General features: G+C 45.8%; 1 protein-coding gene across 4 annotated transcripts in view; it reads right to left on the minus strand.

Moving 5' to 3' along the window:
• RPS24 (ribosomal protein S24) overlaps positions 1-23,680 on the minus strand; it is a 263,112-nt gene that overhangs the window by 203,808 nt on the left and 35,624 nt on the right. The window contains exon 5 of one of the 4 annotated variants that reach the window (XM_070364542.1): positions 5,444-5,454. The exons of the other annotated variants lie outside the window; for them this stretch is intronic. Coding sequence (XP_070220643.1) covers positions 5,452-5,454 — 3 coding nt within the window. The 3' untranslated portion in view covers positions 5,444-5,451. Of the gene's footprint in view, positions 1-5,443; positions 5,455-23,680 lie in introns of those variants that run through there. 4 annotated transcript variants of the gene reach the window in all.

Raw genomic sequence — 23,680 nt, forward strand, 5'->3', positions numbered from 1 at the left:
CTCACAAGTGCACCTCCCTGTACCAATCACTGTGGCCCAGGCAATGACTGGCCCAGCTTTGGGCTACCTGCTCTCCCTCCCAACTTGAGGGAGAGAGGAGCCCCACCCTTGCCTGGACTGAGAGTGGCAAAGAGGCACATCTCCAAATGATAAAGCAGGGGAGGATGGGGGATGGATGCTGGTAATGCAAATATTAAGTATGCACACCTCTGTCTTCAAGTTCTTCCCCTCCTCCTCTCACCTGCCCTTCAGTGGAAGGAAACTTCCTGTTTCCAGGTCTTGCTGGGTAGAAGGAATGCTAATTGTCCTAACTGGAGAGTTCTGTACCCAGAAGGGCCATTTACACTCTGCTCAATACAACTGATGAAGCATAAACTACTTAATTCTTAGAGTGAGAGCGTCTCTATCAGGTTTTGCCCAAATAGTAATGAGTCATTATCAGCCCAGACCTTAACATCTGCTTACTCAATCAGTCCATGGCTAGTCACATGCTATTAATGTCATCTGCACTGCTGCCCCAGTCCCAGGCAGCCTGTGTGCCCGGCCCCCAGAGTCTCATTAGCCGGTGAAGCCAGAGGACCTCAGGCTTGAGGATGAAGACTTTATTATGGGCACTGGGGTGCACCTTGTTAGGGGAATGGGTGTGGGTGCAGTCAAAGAATGACCTATTTCTGACTCTTATAATCAAAAAGTCTTGGAACTGATCTTTGGGCCAAAAGGTCCTCCAGTCTCTTCTTACATATCTCTGATGGCAGTGAGCTCATGACCTCACAAGGCAGCGTATCTGTTACAATTTCTCAATCTGTGCCCCCATTAATTAGTTAATTATATGCAAATTTGAGGCAGCTTGACTGGATATGTCCAACACAAAGGGATAAAATTAACAGCAAAGGGACAAAAGGGCAGGAAAAAATAAAACAAGGAGTAAGATTAGCATGCAGAAAAGCAGACCAGCCATTCTATAGAGCTACAAATTTGACATTAAGCTTCCTTGTAGCTAAAAGGAAGAAAGAACCATTACCAGTTACAAATTCACAACATCAATGAAAGAGAGAGAGATCCCCAAAATTGATTGCTAAAACAACTTGTTATAGAAGCCTAGTTTTCCTGAAAGTGTTTGTTCATACTGAACCAAAATCTGATTTCTCTCTAATTTCTACATATCAATTCAACTCAACAGACATTTAAGAAAGCCCCAGTAGGGCCTTCCCTGGTGGTCCAGTGGCTAAGACTTCACACTCCCAGTGCAGGGGGCAAAGGTTGAAGATCCCACGTGCTGCAGCTAAGACCCAATGCAGCCAAATAAATAAAGGTTTTTTTAAAAAAAAGAAAGCCCCAATCACTCTTTCACTTCCATAAACTTCCAGCATCTCCTGTGATGGGCAAGACGTTAGACTTCAGGCTCTGGGGGCTCATGTTCCCCAGCTTCTACCATTTATTACCTGTGTGACTTTAAGTAAATCCCTTAATTCACATGCCTCAGGTTCCTCATCAGAACATGGAAACAAACAATGCTAAAGTACCTTCTTTACAGGGTGGGGAGATGCAAACGGTATAGGAAGCCCACCGTGTTCCACAAGGAGTTAGCCCCACGCTACCCTTCCAATCATATTGTCAATCTCCCCCTTCATAAACTCTGTTCAAGGTGAATCCAACTTCCTGGTGTATCCCCAAATTTCAGCTTCTCAGTTTCTCTTTTCAAAAGCTGTGCCTTCTACCTGGAATGTCTTCCTTCTGACTCTTACCTCCACCTCCTGTCTCTAAATCCGGGGTACCATTCACAGCCCACCTCACATGGTAGCTCCTATAGGTAGCCTAGTGTGAGTTCAACAGCTGCTCATCATATTTACCTTACCCAGATCCTCTAGCTTACATCTGCACTTCCCTCAAGACTAGCCTATCTTGTTACTTCTCAGGGAATTTAAATGTTCTTTTTGAAACTCAGTTCAGTTCAGTTGCTCAGTCGTGTCTGACTCTACCACACTCTTTGTGAACCACTCTTTGTGATCCACACAGTCAAAGGCTTTGGCATAGTCAATAAAGCAGATGCTTTTCGGGAACTCTCTTGCTTTTTCGATGATCCAGCAGATGTTGGCAATTTGATTTCTGGTTCCTCTGCCTTTCCTAAATCTAGCTTGAACATCTGGAAATTCACAGTTCAAGTACTGTAGAAGCCTGGCTTGGAGAATTTTGAGCATTACTTTGCTAGCGTGTGAGATGAGTGCAATTGTGCGGTAGTTTAAGCATTCTTTGGCATTGCCTTTCTTTGGGATTGGAATGAAAACTGACATTTTCCAGTCCTGTGGCCACTGCTGAGTTTTCCAAATTTGCTGGCATATTGAGTGCAGCACTTTCACAGCATCATCTTTCAGGATTTGATATAGCTCAACTGGAATTCCATCACCTCCACTAGCTTTGTTCATAGTGATGCTTCCTAAGGCCTACTCGACTTTGCATTCCAAGATGTCTGGAATGGTGTGAGTGATCACACCATCGTGATTGTCTGGGTCACTTTTTTGTAAAGTTCTTCTGTGTATTCTTGCCACCTCTTCTTAATATCCTCTGCTTCTGTTAGGTCCATAGAATTTCTGTCCTTTATAGAGCCCATCTTTGCATGAAATGTTCCCTTGGTATCTCTAATTTTCTTGAAGAGATCTCTAGTCTTTCCCATTCTATTGTTTTCCTCTATTTCTTTGCACTGATCACTGAGGAAGGCTTTCTTATCTCTCCTTGCTATTCTTTGGAACTCTGCATTCAAATGGTTATACCTTTTCTTCTCTCCTTTGCCTTTCACTTCTTTTCTATTCACATCTATTTGTAAGGCCTCTTCAGACAACCATTTTGCCTTTTTGCCTTTCTTTTCCTTGGGGATGGTCTTGATGCCTGCCTCCTGTACAATATCACGAACCTCCATCCATAGTTTTTCAGGCATTCTATCTATCAGATCTAACCCCTTGAATCTATTTGTCACTTTCACTTTATAATTATAAGGGATTTGATTTAGGTCATACCTGAATGGTCTAGTGGTTTTCCCTACTTTCTTCAATTTAAGTCTGAATTTGGCAATAAGGAGTTCATGGTCTGGGCCACAGTCAGCTCCTGGTCTTGTTTTTGCTGACTGTATAGAGCTTCTCCATCTTTAGCTGCAAAGAATATAATCAATCTGATTTCGGTGTTAAACAATCTCAACTTCCAAGAAAAATCATGCAAGGAAACAAGAAAATATAACATAATTCTCCTGTGCAAATTAAAGCATATCAATATAGAGACATTTTGGATTGAAGGAACACAGCAATCTCAAGTCACAGCCAAGAACAGACAACTCGGACATATAGAGTTGAAGGTCGCAGTTGACATGAGTCAGTCTTGCTCATAGCTGTTGTCGTGTTGTCTCTGTGTGTTTGAGGCTCTTTTTGCTAATAATGATGAGTTGTTCTTGCAAATAAAATAAATATTAATAAGTCCATATGCATAGTATACTTTACATAAATCCTCTGAGTGGTATTCCAAGAAATAACAAGTCTTGAAAGACAAGAACTTCGTGCTGTCAGCCTTATTAGGACATCCCGATGTTACATTATTCAAACACCACCCCATAATATTCACTGGCATTTTCCTATGTTGTAAAGCCAGTATAGTCTATAGTTCTATTCTACAAGCTTAATAGTAGCAGAGGGGAGGGAAAGAGGAGGAAGGGGAGAAGAGAATTAAGCAATGGGCTTACTCCTATTAATTTTCACAGCTCAAATACTATTTTTCCTTCATATCATTCCCAGCCCCATGGGCTTCTCTACTATTACTCATACACCAAGGCCACAGCCTCCGCAGGACCTTTGCACCTGCCATTCCCACAGCTGGGATTAATCTTCTCATAGAATCCACATACCTTCCTCCAAGTTTCTGTGGAAATTCTCAAGGTTACTAAGAGGACTCTCCTGACCAGCATGTAGAACATGACTCAAAAGACCCTTCCATTAATGGCTTCCAAGGGGGCTCGGTGGAAAAGAATCCACGTGCTATTGCAAGAGACACAAGAGAAGTGGGTTCAATCCCTGGGTCAGGAAGATCTCCTGAAGGAGGAAATGGCACTCCATTTCAGTGTTCTTGCCTGGAAAATTCGGTGGACAGAGGACCCTGAAGAGCTACAAGTCCATAGGGTCACAAAGAGTTGGACATGACTGAGCACATACACGTAGTTAATTTATAATGTTGTGTTAGTTTCAAGTATACAGCAAAGTGATTCAGTTATATATGTATATATATATATATTCTTTTTCGGGTTCTTTTCCATTTCAGGTTATTGCAAGTTATTGAATATAGTTCCCTGTGGTATACAGTAGGTCTTTGTTTTTTATCTATTTTATATATGATAATGTGTATCTGTTAATCTCAAACTGCTAATTTATCCCTTCTTCCACACTTTCCCTTTGGTAGCCATAAGTTTGTTTTCCAATTCTGTTGAGTTTTTTTCTGTTTTGTAAATAAGTTTGTATAATTTATATAATTTTTTAGATTCCACATATAAGTGATATATTATATTTATCTTTCTCTGATTTATTTCACTTAATGTGATAATCTCTGGGTTCATCTATGTTGCTGCAAATAGCATGGTTTTATCCTTTTTATGACTAAGTAATATTCCATTGTATATATGTACCACATGTTCTTGAAACATTACTTTTTTAAAAAAATCATGATATTGTCTGCCTTTTACCACAAGGCTATAAGCACCATGAACCTAGGAACTTACTTTACTCATTCACAGGACCAATACTGGCCTGGCATATAGTAGGTATTCTTTACATATTATTGAATGAATTAATTAATGAATGTTGATATTCTTCTTAAGACCATGGCTAGAAAAGATTGTGTATTGAATTTGGGATTGAAGAATATTTTTTTAATCACTTAAACACTTTGCTATTCATTCATCCATCCATTCTTAAAATAGACTTTTATGTTCTAGAATATAGTGATATCATTACGTTAATCAGAGCAGGCAATGGCAACCCACTCCAGTACTCTTGCCTGGAAAATCCCATGGATGGAGGAGCCTGGTGGGCTGCAGTCCATGGGGTCGCGAAGAGTCGGACACGACTGAGCAACTTCACTTTCACTTTTCACTTTCATGCTTTGGAGAAGGAAATGGCAACCCCCTCCAGTATTCGTGCCTGGAGAATCCCAGGGATGGGAGAGCCTGGTGGGCTGCCATCTATGGGATTGCATAGAGTCGGACACGACTGAAGTGACTTAGCAGCAGCAGCAGTGAGGAAACTGGCACCCCTGCAGCTCTCACTCGTGGGAAGTTGGAGTAAAAATTGGATACCCATGTTTTTCTTTTCTTTTTTTTGTTTTTCTTTTCTTCATAGGCATGGAACTCATACTCTCACATACACAGGAGTCTGCACTGGATTAGTCAAGACTCTCAGCTGCAAATTATAGGAATCCAGCTCAAAATGGCTTACCCAAAAACAAACATACATATTGTTTCCAGTGACGTCCAGGATATCTCTCTCTTTTTATTTCTCTTTCCCCCCTCCTCTCTTTCCTTATCTCTCTTTAGTTTTCATCTCTGCTTCCCTCTTTTTATACATAATTTTTATTATCTTTTGGCCACACCATGAGGCATGTGGGACCTTTGTTCACTACCCAGGGATGGAGGCCTGTCCCCTGTAGTGGACGCACAGAGTCTTAACCACTGGACCACCAGGGAAGCCCCATGCCCCACCTCTTTTGAATTTACTCTCAGGGACACCATCTCCCCATGGTAACCTCTGCATGGCTTACCTCCCACCATGCTTAGCAAACACTGAAAAGAGAATCTCTATAGGAGCAACAAACAGTGGGAAATGAAATTTTAAAAAACTGTTTACAATAGCAACACAAAATAAAATACTTGGGAATGAACATAATGAAAGACTCTACACTGAGAATGGCATAATATTGCTGAAAGAAATGAAAGAAAAACTTAAAAAATGGAAAGAGATATATTCATGGATGGCAAGATTCAATCTGGATAAGATGTCAACTTTTTCTAAATGGATCTATAGATTTAATGAGGTCCCAATCAAAATCCCATCATGTTGTTTTTTGAAGAATTGAAAGTGTTGTTTCTAAAACTGATATGAGGGGAATTCCCTGGTGGTTCAGTAGCTATGACTCCACAGTCCCAATGCAAGGGGCCCAGGTTTGATTCCTGGTTAGGGAACGAGATACCATATGCTGCAACTAAGACCCTGTGCAGCCAAATAAATACATATTTTTAAAATAATAAGATAAATAAAAATTGATATGAAAATTCAAAGGACCTAGACATTTTTTAAAAATCTTGAAAAAGACAAAATTAGAAAATTCATACTACTTGTGGCAGAAAGTAAAGAGGAACTAAAAAGCCTCTCGATGAAAGTGAAAGAGGAGAGTGAAAAAGTTGGCTTAAAGCTCAACATTCAGAAAACGAAGATCATGGCATCCAGTCCCATCACTTCATGGGAAATAGATGGGGAAACAGTGTCAGACTTTATTTTTCTGGGCTCCAAAATCACTGCAGATGGTGACTGCAGCCATGAAATTAAAAGATGCTTACTCCTTGGAAGGAAAGTTATGACCAACCTAGATAGTGTATTCAAAAGCAGAGACATTACTTTGCCAACGAAGGTCCATCTAGTCAAGGCTATGGTTTTTCCTGTGGTCATGTATGGATGTGAGAGTTGGACTGTGAAGAAGGCTGAGCGCCGAAGAATTGATGCTTTTGAACTGTGGTGTTGGAGAAGATTCTTGAGAGTCCCTTGGACTGCAAGGAGATCCAACCAGTCCATTCTGAAGGAGATCAGCCCTGGGATTTCTTTGGAAGGAATGATGCTAAAGCTGAAACTCCAGTACTTTGGCCACCCCATGCGAAGACTTGACTCATTGGAAAAGACTCTGATGCTAGGAGGGATTGGGGGCAAGAGGAGAAGGGGATGACAGAGGATGAGATGGCTGGATGGCATCACTGACTCAATGGACGTGAGTCTGAGTGAACTCCGGGAGTTGGTGATGGACAGGGAGACCTGGCGTGCTGCGATTCATGGGGTCATGAAGAGTCAGACACGACTGAGTGACTGAACTGAACTGAACTTCAAGGCAGTATATCAAGGCAGTGTGATATTGGATAAAGGAAAGACAGAGAAGTGGAACAGACTGTAAAGTTCTAGAACAGGAAAAGTAAGTTATGGTGATAAAAAGTCAGAATCGTGATTGCCTCTGCTTTGTGCACTGGGGAAAGAGTGGTATTGACCGAGAAGGGGCAAGTGGACACTTCCTGGGATTGACTGGAAAAGAGCCAGAGGGACCCTCTTAGGTGATGGAAATGATCTGTACCTTGATTTGCGTGTTAGTTACATGAACATGTATACAGTTGAACCTTAAACAACACAGGGGGCTAGGGTCACCCCACACAGTAAAAATCCTCTATAACCCTACAGTCGGCCCTCTCTATTCACAATGCCACATCCACAGAGGCAACCGTGGACCTTATAGTACTTCAATATGTATTTTTATTGAAAAAACTCCATTAGTAAGAAGACCTGTGCAGTTCAAACCCATGTCTTTCAAGGGTCAACTAAACATTTGTCAAACTCTTCAAACCAAATACTGAAGATCTGTACTTTTCACTCTGTATAAATTATATCTCAAAATTACAAAATTTAAAAGAGAGCCTCTCTATTCTAATTAGTTCCCAGAGCTGTGTCTCATTACACAAATGTGGTCACATGTTTATCCCTGAACCAGTGCCTGGCCAGGGGAAGGGACTAACCTGGTCGTCCAGGCCTAAGGAATCTGTCCATCCCTAGGGTTTAGGCATGGAGTCAGCACCCCAAAACGCATGGTCTAGGGTGCTGTATTTCCCCAGCGTAAAAGCCAATGTGTTCATCCCTTCACATTCAAGAAGTGACGAGAAAGAAAAGATGGATGGAGGAAGGGAGAGAAGAATTGACAGGAAGCTGGCTATCATGTTCTACCTTTCCCCTCTAACTTCAATCTCACTTTGAAGTGATAAATTAGATGAATCAAGAGGAAAGCCAAGACCATTCAAAGAACTAAAGACCCACTCCCCATGTCTACTGGCAGGAGTCTGTAAGCCTCCAGGAAAAGCCCCTCATAAGAGAATTCCAGCACAGTAAAGGGTGATGGCTCAGCAGCGTCTGCAGGAAATGGCCAGAGGACTGAGCCTGAGACAGCACCCCTGATCCTCCACCAATAGGGGGATCCAAAGAGGGCACACAGAGGTACTGAGACGGCAGAGGCCCCCCAGGATCCAGAGACAGAGGCCACCATGGACAGGAATTGTATGACCCAAGGACAAACGGCCAAAACCAGAGACATCCCTACAAGTCTGGAAGAGATCAGTCATACCTAGCGGCCGCAGTCCAGGGGCAGAGCAGACCAGCTCTTGGGCCTGGAGGACACCTGTCCTCACCGCCCTAGGAGTGCAGAAAAGCAAGAGAAGGAAAGAAGCTGGAAGACCGAGCATTGACTTGAAGAGCTATTCAGGAGGGACTTTTTTTTTTTACCATTTTTTTTTTTTTTTCTGGCTGTACCACACAACATGTGAGATCCTAGTTCCCCGACCAGGGAGCAAACCCATGCCCTCTGCAGTGGAAGCTCAAGTCCTGACCACTGGACCACCAGGGAAGTCCCAAGAGGGACCATTCAATCAGCTCTGAGAACAAAATCAAATGCTGAACGGGGACATTTGCACTGAGAAGAGACTGAACAGACTGGCAGAGGCTGTCACTGGCATGTTGGGTTTCCTATTCTCCTGCAGAAGAGCAGCTCAGCAAGAAGGTCAGGAAAATCAAAGAGGCTACCTTTTTGAGCAAGTCAAGTACAGTAAAATACAGCTTCTACCACACAGATCTCACTGAATTTAAGTGTCATAAAAGCAGAATTATGTGCCCAGTGTCGCAAAGACACTAAAAGACACAGCCGAGACCAGAAAGAGACCTGTCATGTGCCAAAAACACACTCTTTCTGCTGCCTTATGCATCCTGCCTGCTTTGGTGCCTTCCATTGTCTGTCTTCTGTGGCTGGAATCTTCTCCCACCATCTCCCCCAACCCTGGCCATGCCTTGTCCTGAGGCAGTCCTTTCTGCCTGAAGTACCCCTTCCTGTCTTCCACCTGTCCAGAGGACCATGCCTCTATGTGCAGAAAGCCCCTGCGCTAAGGCCTGGGGCTTCCTAGTCCTCCCCAGCAGCTTGCCAGGCTTCACTGCAAATGGTCTCCCAAGACCTGCAGGAACAAAGCCAAACTCTTCATCCCGACATCCCAAACAAGACCCCATCTGGCTCCGGATCGCCTTTTTTCTCACCTCCACTGTTTTTACACACTCCAGGTGACAACCAGATCTGTCCACTCTTGAGTCCCCAAACTCTCATCTCTGCACCTTCACTTGCAACCTTTCTTGCTTTATCACATCCTCTCATTCTGGAAGCCCTTCTCAACTGTTCCACCAAGACCACCCCCTCCAACTCTAACTCCTCCAAAATGCATTCATTGGGAATTGCTGATGGGTGGAGAGAGCTTTGCAAAACAGATAGAACTGGATTTAAATCTTGCCTGTTAGTTACTTGACATAGGGCAAGTCACATGGCCTCTTGATGCCTCCATTTGACTCACCTGCAAAACTGGAATGGAATTCCTTATCTTATAGAGTTGCCCAGGAGGTAAATGAGATAATACATGCCAAGTATGTGGTGCACCTGGCACAGAGCAGGTGTCCCAGAAATGTGGGTTCCCTTTTGCTACATCCTGAAGATCTTTCTAAATTTACCCTCCTACCCACAAAGGGATAACTCCCAGTGTAAGTGAGTCTCTTCTTGTTTCCTTTAGAAGGGTCACTTATATCAGAGTACTATGGCACAGGGACGCAAGTGTGACTTTTAAAAGTATACTTGCATGCCTGTGCAAGCCCAGTCACTTCAGTTATGGCTGACTCTTTGCAACCCTATGGCCTATAGCCCACCAGGCTCCTCCATCCATGGGATTCTCCAGGCAAGAATACTGGAGTGGGTTGCCATGCCCTCCTCCAGGGGATCTTTCCCAACCAGGAATCAAACCCATGTCCCTTGCATCGCAGGCAGAATCTTTACCACTGAGCCATTGGAGATGCCCAGAAGTGTACTTGCAGACAAATCTGAGTTTGAGTTTTGGCTCACTGCTAGAGCTGTGTACCATTGGACATGTTACTTTACCTCTCTGAGCCTGAGTTTGGTAATATATAAAGTGAAGGTAATAATAGTGACTACTTCAAAGGATCATTCTGAGGATTAAATGCATTGGTAGTTGGTTTGCAAAGCTGAAATTAGTGGGCCAAATAAAAAAAACTTTATTTTCTAAGTACTACCTTCACCCACCGGAGAAGGCAATGGCACCCCACTCCAGTACTCTTGCCTGGAAAATACCATGGATGGAGGAGCCTGGTGGGCTGCAGTCCATGGGGTCACTAAGAGTCAGACACGACTGAGCGACTTCACTTTCACTTTTCACTTCCATGCGTTGGAGAAGGAGATGGCAACCCACTCCAGTGTTCTTGCCTGGAGAATCCCAGGGACGGGGGAGCCTGGTAGGCTGCCATCTATGGGGTTGCACAGAGTTGGACACGACTAAAGTGACTTAGCAGCAGCCTTCATCCACAGAGAAGGCGATGGCACCCCACTCCAGTACTCTTGCCTGGAAAATTCCATGGATGGAGGGGCCTGGTGGGCTGCAGTCCATGGGGTCACTAGGAGTCGGACACGACTGAGCGACTTCAGTTTATTTTTTCACTTTCAAGCATTGGAGAAGGAAATGGCAACCCACTCCAGTGTTCTTGCCTGGAGAATCCCAGGGACAGAGGACCCTGGTGGGCTGCCGTCTATGGCGTCGCACAGAATCAGACATGACTGAAGCTACTTAGCAGCAGCAGCAGCAGCCTTCATCCATGCCCTGATGAATCTCAGTTTCTTATTTTGTAATGACATTACAGGAAGAACCTCCCATATCCTTTCAAAATCTAAATGAAAAGCCCAGTGTGGCTTAAAATCTCAGTTGGATAACTAATTCAATTGTCACATGCTACCCTTCCTCCTATACTAGTCAGGCATCAATCTGAGAGTCACTCCACGAGGGAGGGTACATGCTCTGCTCTTTCTCCCTCCTCTCCTTCCTCTCCTGGGATCCTTTCTCCTCAGGAGCTTTATGGGCCTGGAAAGAATAGAAACGAAAAGAGGATTGGTGACCATTGGTTCTGGGGGTTAACTATCCCCAATTATAGCCCCAGGCATATAGTAAGATTACAGTTTCCTTTCCCCTTGAAGTTAGGTGGAGCCATGTGGCATGCTTTAGCACATGACATGTGAGCATGGATCCCAGAAGGATGAGTAGAGATGGACATGGAGAACTCATGGGGAATATACTCCATTGTTACAAAGTGCTAATATTTGTGGACTATTTGTTACTTAGCATTAGCCTAGTCTAACTAACTGATAGAAATAGCTCTTCCATGGCCCAATCTTCACTGTCTCTGGTAATAATCTCTGTGTGACAGGTCCCAAACTGATCCTGGAACACATGCATGAGCTCTTCCGGAGGCCCTACAGGAAGCAGGACTCTGCATTGCACAGCCCCCACATCTGCTCCAACCTAATCTCATTTGATCTTTCTCAGCTGTCACCCTTGGTGATCTATCCCAAAGCCTCTTACTGCTAAGCTCCTTCCCCTGCATCTGGGCTCTTGGATATGTCTTGGCAGAATGGTTCAAGCCTGGCTGTATTCCAAGATGTCCACTCAACTCATGAGCAACTCATGCAATTTTACTGGACCAAATGCTGTACCCTCTCTCCAACCTCATGTCTTTCTCTATATTCACTTCCTATTGCTGTCATAACAAATAACTACAGACCGTGACTTAATACAAAGGCCTCCCAGCTCTGTAGGTCAGAAGTCCAAGGCATGAGCGGGCCTGTGTCATTTCTAGAGGTTCTAGGGGAGCATGTTTCCCTGTGTACCCAACTTCTAGAGGCCATCTGCATTGCTTGGGTCATGACACTCTTCCTCCAACGTTAAAGCCAGCAATGGCAAGTCAGGTCCCTTTCATACTCTCATTTCTCCTGCCTCTTCTGCCATCATCCCTGTCATCCCATCTCTCTCTGAGGGCAGCCAGGAAAGGTTCTCCACTTTCAAGGACTCTTGTGATTAGATTAGGCCCAGATGGATAATCCAGGATAATCACATCGAAAGGTCTTTAACCTTAATCATATCCGCAATGTCCCTTTTGCCATGTAAGTTAACATATGTACAGGTTGCTGGAATGAAGACAGAGACATCTTTGGGGTGAGGGGGGTGTGGATTTTTCCATCTACCATGCTCCCCAATTATCTTTTCCCCCTGTTCAGACCAGCAGAGGGAGCAGTTCTCCTGATAAATTAGGCCAATAGATAAGATGCCAGTCTTCCTTCATCCAGCACTCGTCCACTGCTATGAGTGATTCTCTTAGAACCCCTTACATGCGTGGGACAGACTCCCCTCTAGTCTCCCCCATGAGAAATGGGGGGGAAGTCACAGCACCACCACCCTGGTACTCCTTATTCCCACGGGATAAATTATTTCCATATTTACATATTTCTATTTCCAGTAGAAATAAAATATAAGACACATATCATGTTAGATTTCCTATTAGTCACATTAAAATAAGGAAAAAGAAACAGGTGAATCTAATTTTAATATAATACTTCATTTCACTCAATCTATCCAAAATAATATTTCAACATCTATTAGTGTTAGTCACTCAGTTGTGTCCAACTATTTTCAGCCCCATGGATTGTGGTCTGCCAAGCTTCTCTGTCCATGAGATTTTTCAGGCAAGAATACTGGAGTGGGTTTCCTTCCTCCAAAAGGTCAAGATCTTCCCAACCCAGGGATCAAACCCGTGTCCTCCAATCTGCAGGCAGACTGTTTACTGTCTGAGCCACCAGGGAAGCCCATGTCAACGTCTAGTCATATGAAAATTATTAGTGAAATACTTGACATGCTGTAATTGTACTTGCTGTTGCAGTCCAGCGTGTAGTGCACACTCACAGCACTCCTCAGCCTGGACTGAATAGCCACGTGGGGCTAGTGGCCACCATATTGAGCAGCTCCAGCTCTAGACTTCCATTTGCATAGGCTGGGACAACGCGGGGCCCAGGGGCCAGGCTACAGTGATGGGTGGAGGGAGAGGGGCCCGTTCAGTAGCTTCTGGATGGGGGGCGGAGGCTGCGGGGTCTACACCTCTCTGCTTTGGCTGTTCTTTATAATACAGGTGTTTTCTGCCTCTTACCCCTAGCTTTATTTCATGATGGCCCATGCATGCTTGCTCAGTCACTTCAGTCGTGTCTGACTCTTCACGACCCCATGGATTGTAGTCCACCAGGCTCCTCTGTCCATGGGATTTTCCTGGCAAGAATACTGGAGTGGGTTCCCATCCCCTCCTCCAGGGGATTTTCCCAACCCAGGGATTGAACCCACTTCTCCTGCATTGTAGGCCAGTTCTTTACTGCTGAGCCACCAGGGAAGCCCTCGTGATGGCCCATTCTTAGACAATTCATCATGCTCTTAAACATGCAAAGTGTTTAGTTCAGTACTTAGTACATAGTCTATATTCATATGTTACTGTTATTCTACACAATGCCAAGTGTAGGGATGGACACACAGCAGGTGCCCAGAAAAGAAGTCTATGAATGAATTGGCTTTTACTTAATCTCCAAGTAGAACTTCTCAACTTCCATCAAGTTACACCAGTGTGAGGCTCAGGGCCAATCACAAAGTAGGACTCAGTGAGCACCACCCACCTCACATGCACCCAGGGCCTGGTCCTGGACACTGACCACAGCAGGTGCTCAACAGGAGTGCACCTTCATTTCACAGAGAAGTTAGACAGGAGGGTTACTGTCTGGATATGGAAGTTAGACCCTCTTCCTCAAAGCAGGAAGCCACAGCCAACCGAGGAACTTAGAAAGTAGGTGACAATGAGGAATGTCAAACCTAAAATAAGCGGCATCTGGGACTTTCCTGGAGGTTCCCTGGTTAAGAACCAGCATGCAGTGCAGGAGACTCAGGTCCAATCCCTGGTCAGGGAACTAAGATCCCACATGTCTTGGAGAAACTAAGCCCATGTGCCACAATGACAGAGCCCATGCACTGTAACTAGGACTCAACACGGCCAAATAAAATTTTTTTTTTTTAATTAAAATAAGTGGCTTCTGAAAGTCATCTCACCCAACTGCTCTGTTGTGTAGGTAGGGAAGCTGAGACTTGGAAATTGAAAGGAATACACATCCCAGGAGGCAACCCAAGTCCCCTGACCCAGGAGTGAGAGCTCAGATGGGAATTAAAGACTCAGAAATGCTCCTCGTGGATTGTAGTGCAGGCAAAGATAAAACATTCTGGCTAGAAGACAGAGGGGTCCTGAGAAGTGGGTCTGAAAGGTCTCATCTTGACTCTGCCTCCAACTTCCCGTGTAATTTTGAGAAAGCCCCCTTCTGGGGTCCCCATCAGCTTCAAGAGGACACGAAGAAGAAGCCAATCAAATGAGACTCTGCTGAGCTGCTACCAAGAAGCTCAGCCCAAGACCCACTTTTCAGACGGGAAAACTAAGGCCCAGAGATGGCAAGGGACTGAGGTAAGATCACGCAGCAAATCAGTGGCAGATCCTCACTTAGGGCTCTTTTCTGCTCTGCCAGGAAGTAGCCCTCAGATAACAGCACTCACTTCCTCTTTATTTCTGAGCTGAAAGCAGGGGCAAGTACCACTCCTTTGGAAGGTAGAAGGGGAGTAGGAGGTATCTGAAGGACAGGTGGACAGTAAGCTGATTTTCTAAGCAGGGCTCTGACACAGGGGAGAAAAACTGAGTGTTCAAGGAGCAGGCTGAGATGAGAGCTGACAGCCAACAATCAGCCCTAGAGAAAAATGCAAATGAAATGAAGCCAAGGAGGAGAAATGTAGAAACCTGAGGCTGGTTCCACCAAGTACACACACACGCACACACACACACAGCCTCGCATCCCACGTCATTCAATTCCCCTGCGTGTTCTAAACCTAGATGATCAGATAATAAGAGGTTGAGTGGTATGCATAACATCAAGTTGATTAAATTTGTTTACTGATAATTCTTTCAGGTTCCCATGAATATCGTGTAATTTCCTTGCTGTATTTCAAACAGATTTGGGCTAATGCATTATTGACAGCACCCTTGCAGACCATCTCGACAATGTCATTCAGGATAATTATTTCACAACAGATTTCCAGAGCCCCTGGTTCCTGTTGGGATTCACTTGGGCATAAATTACAGAGCCGAATATTTAATCAGTGTCCCCATTAGAACCCCGTGGCTTATTTTTAGGAATTGAGGAGGGAGAACAGGAGGGAGAGGGGGTATTTGTATTATTACAGCATGAATACATTTCTTCTGTTCTGGGTTTTTTGTTGTTGTTTTTTTTTTTTTCTACCCCCAAAGCTCAACCAAGCTGAAAAGCAGCCTGAAGCATCCTTGCCTTTTTTTAGAAATAAACACAAGCATTAATCTTTTGACTGCATTAAATTAAATATTAATGTTAACGGATCACATAATGCGGAGTTAAAAAAACGATTAACATTTACACCACAGCCTCTCCCTGTGACTTTTCCCCTATACAAATTAGTCCCTCTCCTAAGTAATGACACCTAAGCAGTGGCACCTTGGGAAGAAGGCAGAACTGGGAGACAGGGGCCAGATGACTGTTCGGAGCATTTCTCAGGGAGAACTGGGGCAGAGGCAGCCAATGAGCAGACGGGCCTCCCCCTCAGGTAGTTCAGCCGTAACTGAGGTGTGATGTGGTTGCTCCCTTGCAAGGAATAATCTCAGGGCTAATTAGCAATGCCAAGAGCTGTGCCGGGAGGGGCAGTGTTTACATTTCCAGCTATTTGGCTCAAGCAGCAGAATCAATCATGCAGTGAGCCTGTGCTGGGCCCATTCCCAACCCCCAAGCGATGCCTCACTGCCCGCCTCACACTGCCATCCAGCTTCTCCACCATCATGCCCGGAGAGCCATCAATCCAGGCTACGTGGCCTCCTAACTGCCTGTGCCAGCCACCTCCCCGAGCCCTGCACAGACTGACCTCCTCTGAACCCTGTGAAGTCGGCCATCACCCCTTCTTTTTAAAAGGGTGCTCCCTGGGTTTTGAGACTTCTTTGACCCCTCTTTTTGGCTGAAATAACGTGTTATCCACTGTGGGGCCCATCAGAAGCCACCAGACAATATAGGTCCACCCCTCCCCTTCCTTTCTCCTCCTTTTTCTCCTCCTCACTCTCTTTCCCACTAACTGCTGATTCCAGCTCTGGCTGCCCCTCCCCAACTGCCTCATTCAGACCTATCCCACATCCCAGGCCCACTGAGTGGCCTGGTTGTCCACATGCAGCCTCTCCCTGTACCCCCAAGCTTCCACCTTACCACTGCCAGAGACCACACAGGTTAATTCAGCATCTCTGCAGTGCGGGGAGCTGCCCGCGAGAACGGGGTCCTTTGTCTGAAGGACACAGCTCTGGGAGCTGCCTCAGTCCTTGAGGGTTTGCTTGCAAACATAGCTCTCTGTCCCGCCACCCCAGAGATTAGGCGCTTATTTACTGCAGGCACCTGGAGTTCTGTGCAAACTTCTCACGCACAGAGAAATGTTATCTGGTGTAAGAAATAATAACAGGGTGCCATTCCCATGCTCTCAAGATTTCTTGTGACTTTCTGTAAGATGTATAGGTCAACCAAGAAAAAATGTCAACTGTCTTGTCTTTCTCACGCTCTTCTGTATAAATATAAAATGCTGAATAAAGTTGGTGTCAGACTGTGTCCCTTCGTGGAGACGTGTCTGAACCTCTCGACCCCATCTTTGTAGTCTCTTGCTTTAGTTTCTTTCTTAGCCCCGCCGTGTACGTTCTCGGGACCTGATCGACTTTGCCGGCTGGCACCGGCACTGCAGGTCCTAGGGCCTCCAGGAGAAAATCTCCCTGCAGCCTTCACAACCAGCCCCAACTCTTGAGTCACTCACTGCTAAACACCCTCTGTCCTGGCCATATGAGAGTCATCATCATAAATGACTTCTGTCTGTGGAGAGGAGAGATGAGGCCAGGACATCTTTCAGCCTTCACGAAACCTTCCTGTGAACCCAAAGGTGGCCATAGCGTGGGCAACCTCTAGGACCCTGCCCTGAGGAGGGAACTGTGTGTGAACCTGCTCTGCAAGAATAAAGAGATCCAGTGCCCTGGGAGTGGTCTGAGAATCTCTGTGGAGGACTGGCATTTGGGCCAGGCCTTGGAGAAATAATAGAGTTTCCCAATAGGCAGAGAATGTTCACTTTATCCACTTATCTAGCCTGACTGGCACTTGCCAACAAGAAGAGGGAAATGGGACCAGGCCATGGCAGAACCTCTCACAGGGTCCCAGAGTCACCTTCCTCTTCCCTATGAGGAAGCAGTGGCAGTTCTAGTCCAAGGAAGTTCCTCAAGGTCAGCAGTTGCTGCTGAATTGTCTGCTTTACCAAACCTGCTTCTCAAACCTGGGACCCTGAGCTCTCTCAGCCTGGGCCAGAAGAGGGTGATGCCCATTTCCTGCCCAAGTCATCAGCAACCTCTTCCCACCATTCACTGCATGGGACATGGACTGAGTTCCAAACCCAGCTCAGCCATGTACCAGTGAGGTGACCTTGGACAGGTCTTTGGAACAAACAAGCCTCCGATTCTTCATGTGCAGAAAGGGATTAGCAACACTCCCCCATCACAGGCGTGCAGATGACATATGGAGAAGGGCGCTGGGAATGCAAAGCCCTGGGCTCCAGCACAGCCACCTCTGTGGTCCTGGGAGCCGGCAGGGACGTGCCCAGCTGGAGTCCACGGTGACACCGGTGCCCCGACTGCCTGGCAAGCACACCTCTGCCCTCCAGAGCTCCCCTGCTCAGCTCACTACACAGCCTATAAGCGGGGGCCCTCTGGGCCTCCACACCTCCCCCTCCTTTGCAAGGTGCAGACAGAGGCCTGGAGAGCTGGGCTGCCTGTGAGCATGTTAACAGTGAACCCGGCCCACACCTGCTGCCTCCTGTCTTTCAGGCACCACAGGAGCCTTGCTCGTCTCTGGCATGCAGCCTTGACTTGCCAGTACTCAAGGGCCAGACCAGAGGGCCAGGCCGGCCTGTGGCCCTCTGTTTTTGCTGCTTTCTGTTATGTTTTCATTTTCTGAGTAGTACATGTATGTGCTTTAAAAACTCAAATGGTACCAAAGGGGATATGGTAACCAGTAAGTCTCACTCCCATCCACCTTCAACACCAGTGCCTGAGATGCCCTGTCCAGGGGCATGTCCTATAGCCAGAGACGTCTTACATATATTCAAACATGTCTATATCTTCTTCATACAAATTTTAACATATTATATACAGTTTTCTACCTTGTTTGTTTCACTTACCATATCTGACAGATTAGCCCAAATCAGTACATGAACATTCTCCTCATTTCTCTGTCGTGTCTGACTCTTTGCAACCCCATGGCCTGCAGCCTGCCAGGCTCCTCTGCCCGTGGGATTCTCCAGGCAAGAATACTGGAGTGGGTAGCCATTCCCCCCTCCAGGGATTCTTTTTGACAGTGCAGGATATTCGATTGCATGGACGCATCTATTTGTGGATCTACAGCTGTTTCCAGTCTGTGTGCTAAGCCACTTCAGTCGTGTCTTTTTGTGACCCTACGGACACGCCAGGCTCCTCTGTCCATGGGATTCTCCAGGCAAGAATACTGAAGTGGATTGCCATGCCCTCCCCCAGGGGATCTTCCTGACCCAAGGATCAAACCTGTGTCTCTTACCTCTCCTGCACTGGTAGGCAGGCTCTTTATCACTAGCACCACCTGGACTTGAGTACAAATGCTAAATTGTTTCTTTTGCCAGATTTCTTGGGTATCTGATATATCTTTTTCCCACAGAAAACTTATATTGAATCTTGATTCTATGCAGAAAATCCTCTCTGATCCCAACACAGTCCTCTACCTCAGCACTGATATTTCTTGACTAAAAGAACATCCCAATGCACATTTGGAGGTAGCAGTTTTGATATGAACTCATCACAATAGCCATCAATACCAAGACAGTAGACACATCCCTGATTAGTATTCCAGTAGTTCACTGCGTCTCTGAGCACTTAACTAATTTTGAACTTTACCTCAGTCTTTATCTCTTGCTGAGCTTCAGCCTTTCCTTAGGCCTTATCCATTCCTCTGGCCTCAATCTTATCTATTTTTCTTAGTCTCTGTTTTCATGAAGGCGTGAACTGATGCTTTAGTCCATGAATCCACCAACATACAATCCTTATATGTTTTCCTATTCTGTCTCTATAGCTCCAACTGCAGAATATCACCATTCCAGTAAAAAGAGATTTCTTTTTTCCTATTAGTTCCTATACTCATTTTAGGCAGTTCTACACTCCTGAATATTCATTGGAAACACTGATGCTAAAGTTGAAGCTCCAATACTCTGGCCAGCCTTGTACTTTAAAAATCAGAGCTGCACCTCAGAATGGGAGAAAATAATAGCAAATGAAACAACTGACAAAGGATTAATTTCCCAAATACACAAGCAGCTCATACTACTCAATACCAGAAAAACAAACAACCCAATCAAAAAGTGGGAAAGAGACCTAAACAGACATTTCTCCGAAGAAGACATACAGATGGCTAACAAACACATGAGAAGATGCTCAACATCTCTCATTATTAGAGAAACGCAAAGCAAAACTACAAAGAGATATCACCTCACACTGGTCAGAATGGCCCTCATCAAAAAATCTACAAACAATATATGCTGGAGAGGGTGTGGAGAAAAGGGAGCACTCTTGCCCTGTTGGTGGGAATGTAAATTGATACAGCCACTATGGAAGATGGTATGGAGATTCCTTAAAAAATTAGGAATAGAACCACCATATGACCCAGCAATCCCACTCCTAGGCATATACCCTGAGGAAACCAAAATTGAAAAAGACACATGTAGCCCATTGTTCATTGCAGCACTATTTACAATAGCTAGAACATGGAAGCAACCTAGATGTCCATCGATGAATGGATAAAGGAGTTGCGGTACAGACACACAATGGAATATTACTCAGCCATAAGAAGGAACACATTTGAGTCAGTTCTAATGAACCTAGAAACTATTATACAGAGTGAAGTGGAGTCAAAGAGAAAAATAAATACCGTATTCTAACGCATATATATGGAATCTAGAAAAATGGTACTGAAGAATTTATTTGCAGGGAAGCAATGGAGAAACAGACATAGAGAACAGACTTATGGACATGGGGGAGGGGAGGAGAGGGTGAGATGTATGGAAAGAGTAACATGGAAACTTACATTACCATATGTAAAATAGATAGCCAACGGGGATTTGCTGTATAGCTCAAGAAACTCAAACAGGGGCTCTGTATCAACCTAGCGGGGTGGGATGGGGCGGGAGATGGGAGGGAGTTTCAAAGGGAGGGGATATACGTATACCTATGGCTGATTCATGTTGAGGTTTGACAGAAAACAGCAAAATTCTGTAAAGCAATTATCCTTCAATAAAAAATAAATTTTTTTAAAAAATTAGAGCTGCAGGAAACCCCCACTGCAAACACACCCTGGCACACGACAGGTCCACAGTCGGCCTGCAGAAGTCATCTATCCAGTCCATCCCCAGGTCCTGCCTCCTCCATGAAGCCATCAAATACCTTTCCTTTGATGGATAAGGAAACTATGCCCAGGTTTTGTGACTTACCCAAGGACCCTCAGCTGATTGATAACAGAGTGAGAAACCCAGGCTTTTCCACTCCAGGAATTATTTGAATTTTCAGTTTAAAAAATCATCCAAATAACTTAAAAAGTAATAATTGCGCATTTACTTGGCTGTGCCGGGTCCCCGTTGTGGCACACCAGATCTCTCAGTCGTGGCACGTGGGATCTAGTTCCCCGACCAGGGGGCAGACCCGGGCCCCCTGCATTAGGAGCACAAAGTCTTAGCCACGGGACCACAGGGAAGTCCCCATCCAAATTCTTCACCTTACTGATAGGGAAACTGAGGGCCTTCAGGAAGGAGAATATACCTCCTCAGAACCTAAGGCAGTGGTTCTCAAATATCAGCGTTCCCTGAAGGGCTTGTTACAGCAGTGCTGGGCCCCACTCCCAGAGTTTCTGACTCAGCGAGTCCGGCATGGGGTCCGAGAAGCTGTTTTTCTAGTTTCCAGGCGCCGCTGAAGCTGCTGACCACACTTTAAGAACCGCTGTCCTAAGAGGCCGGGTGTTGCTTCAGGGGACACAGGGGAGGCTGTATGAATTCTGACCCCACACCCAACCCTCCACTCACCCAGGGTTTTAACAGAGCAACGGTAATTTTTTGTGCTGTGGATCAGATTGGCTTTTTTTTTTTTTTAATTGCTGTTTGACTGTTTAAATACTGTTTTGTGGGAACAACCGGAATATATCACGAAGATGCCTTATCATTTGGTGACAGGAAGCTACCTTTCATTTCCCTGGAGCATGGTGGTCACCCACTGCAGGGAATGGGGATAGGGGATGGGGGTGAAGCCCCAGGACACGAACGATGCTGTCAAGGCAGGACAAGGGCCTTTTCAGCCAGTCTCCTCCCCACGTACATCATACGGAGTGGGGCCTGGTGAGGAGGGGTGTCATATCTGGTGTGTCCCCAGAAGGGCAGCATGGCAGCCCCCCACCGTGGCTGCACCTCCGGTTCTCCTGCCACCCTGCAACCTGGGCTCTGACTCACTGCTGCTCCGGAGAGAGACTGTGCTCACGGCCTGAACTTGTTGACCAGCTGCCCCCACCCTCACTCCCAGAGCTCCCAAGCATCCTGTCATCTGAAGATCTGGGCCTGGACTTCCAGGAGTCTAAGCCCCTTTCTCTACAGGACAGGAGGACAGAAGCAGCTATCAGTGCAGAAATATGCTGGAAATGTGCCAGGTAAGGTTTCAGCAGCATCATGGTCCACGGGATGGGGACTTTGAAGGCCTCTAGCATTTTCCATTGACATACACCAATGGCTGCCCCATGACCAAGTGTTCTTACTATGTAATAAACACCTGTGTGACTCTTGGGGAGACACAGCCCTCCTCCCAATTCAGAAAACAAGGCAGGCCTGACAGGCGTTTAGTATTCCCCTACTCATCTGTGCAGCGGAAATCCAGTATGTCACCCAGGAAGAATGGATCAGATATTCAGGATGTGCAAGAGGCACAGAGAGGCAAGGTCAGGAGAGAACAGATGCCAGAGATGAGGCAGCTCCTGTGTCCCCAGGGTGTCTGTGTGTGACCCCAGGCACAGTGAGGTCAGAGGCAGCACAGCTGTCCCCACCTGCCTTACCCTGGTTTCCCAGCTTTCTCTGAGACACCATACTCTTTCAAGAAAGTCCTTTCCTACTTAAACCAGCCAGAGGCCATTTCTGTTGCTGGCGACAGTGAACTTGGCAATGTTCACCCCGACATCGGAATCCTGTGAAACTGAGAGGAACTTCCATCCCCATGTCATCAGACAAGCTGACCAGCTCTGGAGGGTTCTAGGCCTTCAGCTTAGCTTATTGGCCATAATCATCTCTATGCTTAAGCACGAATTATGTCCTCTTCAGAGCTGTCGCCTCCACTATCCTGCCTCACTATCACGACGCACAGGTCGAGGAGACATGCAGGTCTGTTATTGACAGGGGAGGCAGCAGGAGGACAAAGGACAGGCAGGCATAGCGACCTCAGGGCACCCGAGGGCATTTTATTCCATTATCACTACTATTAACGATAATAATAAAAACTGCCGCTTTTTTTAAACTTTACATAATTGTATTAGTTTTGCCAAATATCAAAATGAATCCACCACAGGTATACATGTGTTCCCCATCCTGAACCCTCCTCCCTCCTCCCTCCCCATACCATCCCTCTGGGTGGTCCCAGTGCACTAGCCCCAAGCATCCAGTGCTTTTAAGTTGACTGTGCAAGCTCTGTGCTAAACACTTCCTACACATCACGCGACTCTATAAGGCAGATACTGTGATACACATTCTGGTATTAAGAAAATAAGCCCAGCGAAGTTAAGTTATCTGCCTAAGGGCATCCAACTGCTAAGCACAGAAGCTGGACTTGAATCCACATCTGTCTGGCTCCAAAGCCAGAACTCTTGGCCATTGTATTGAATGGCTCTCCACTGTCCTGCCACTGTCTCTGGACAAGCCACCTAAGCCCCTCCGGACTCCAAGATCACCAGCCACAGTCACTGCAACAGTGCAGTTTAGACTCTGCAGGAGGAAACCCAGAGCCCTTAAGACTAGGTTCTCATGAGTCCAGCTCTGGTGAGGGAAGACATTTCCTTAGAAGTCAGATGTCCTGAACCGCAGAGCCTAAGCTTACTAGACAGGTTCACATCCCCCCAACCATGCAGCCCTGATTCTGCAGCCTCAGCACTAAAAAATCCTCTCCTGCTCTTGGGGCTGTCTTAAAGGCAAGGTAGCTGGGTTAGACAGATGGGCGTGGTCATATGGTTAACTTGGATGCTGATTCACTCCACCTCCTAATTGAGAAGGATTCTAATTACAAAGTTGCAAAGTGGCGAGTCCTGGGGACTGGTAGGATCAGCCCGCTAAGCTCCT

Source organism: Bos mutus, chromosome 28 (assembly GCF_027580195.1).
Source record: "Bos mutus isolate GX-2022 chromosome 28, NWIPB_WYAK_1.1, whole genome shotgun sequence".
NCBI classification, from domain to species: Eukaryota; Metazoa; Chordata; class Mammalia; order Artiodactyla; family Bovidae; genus Bos; species Bos mutus.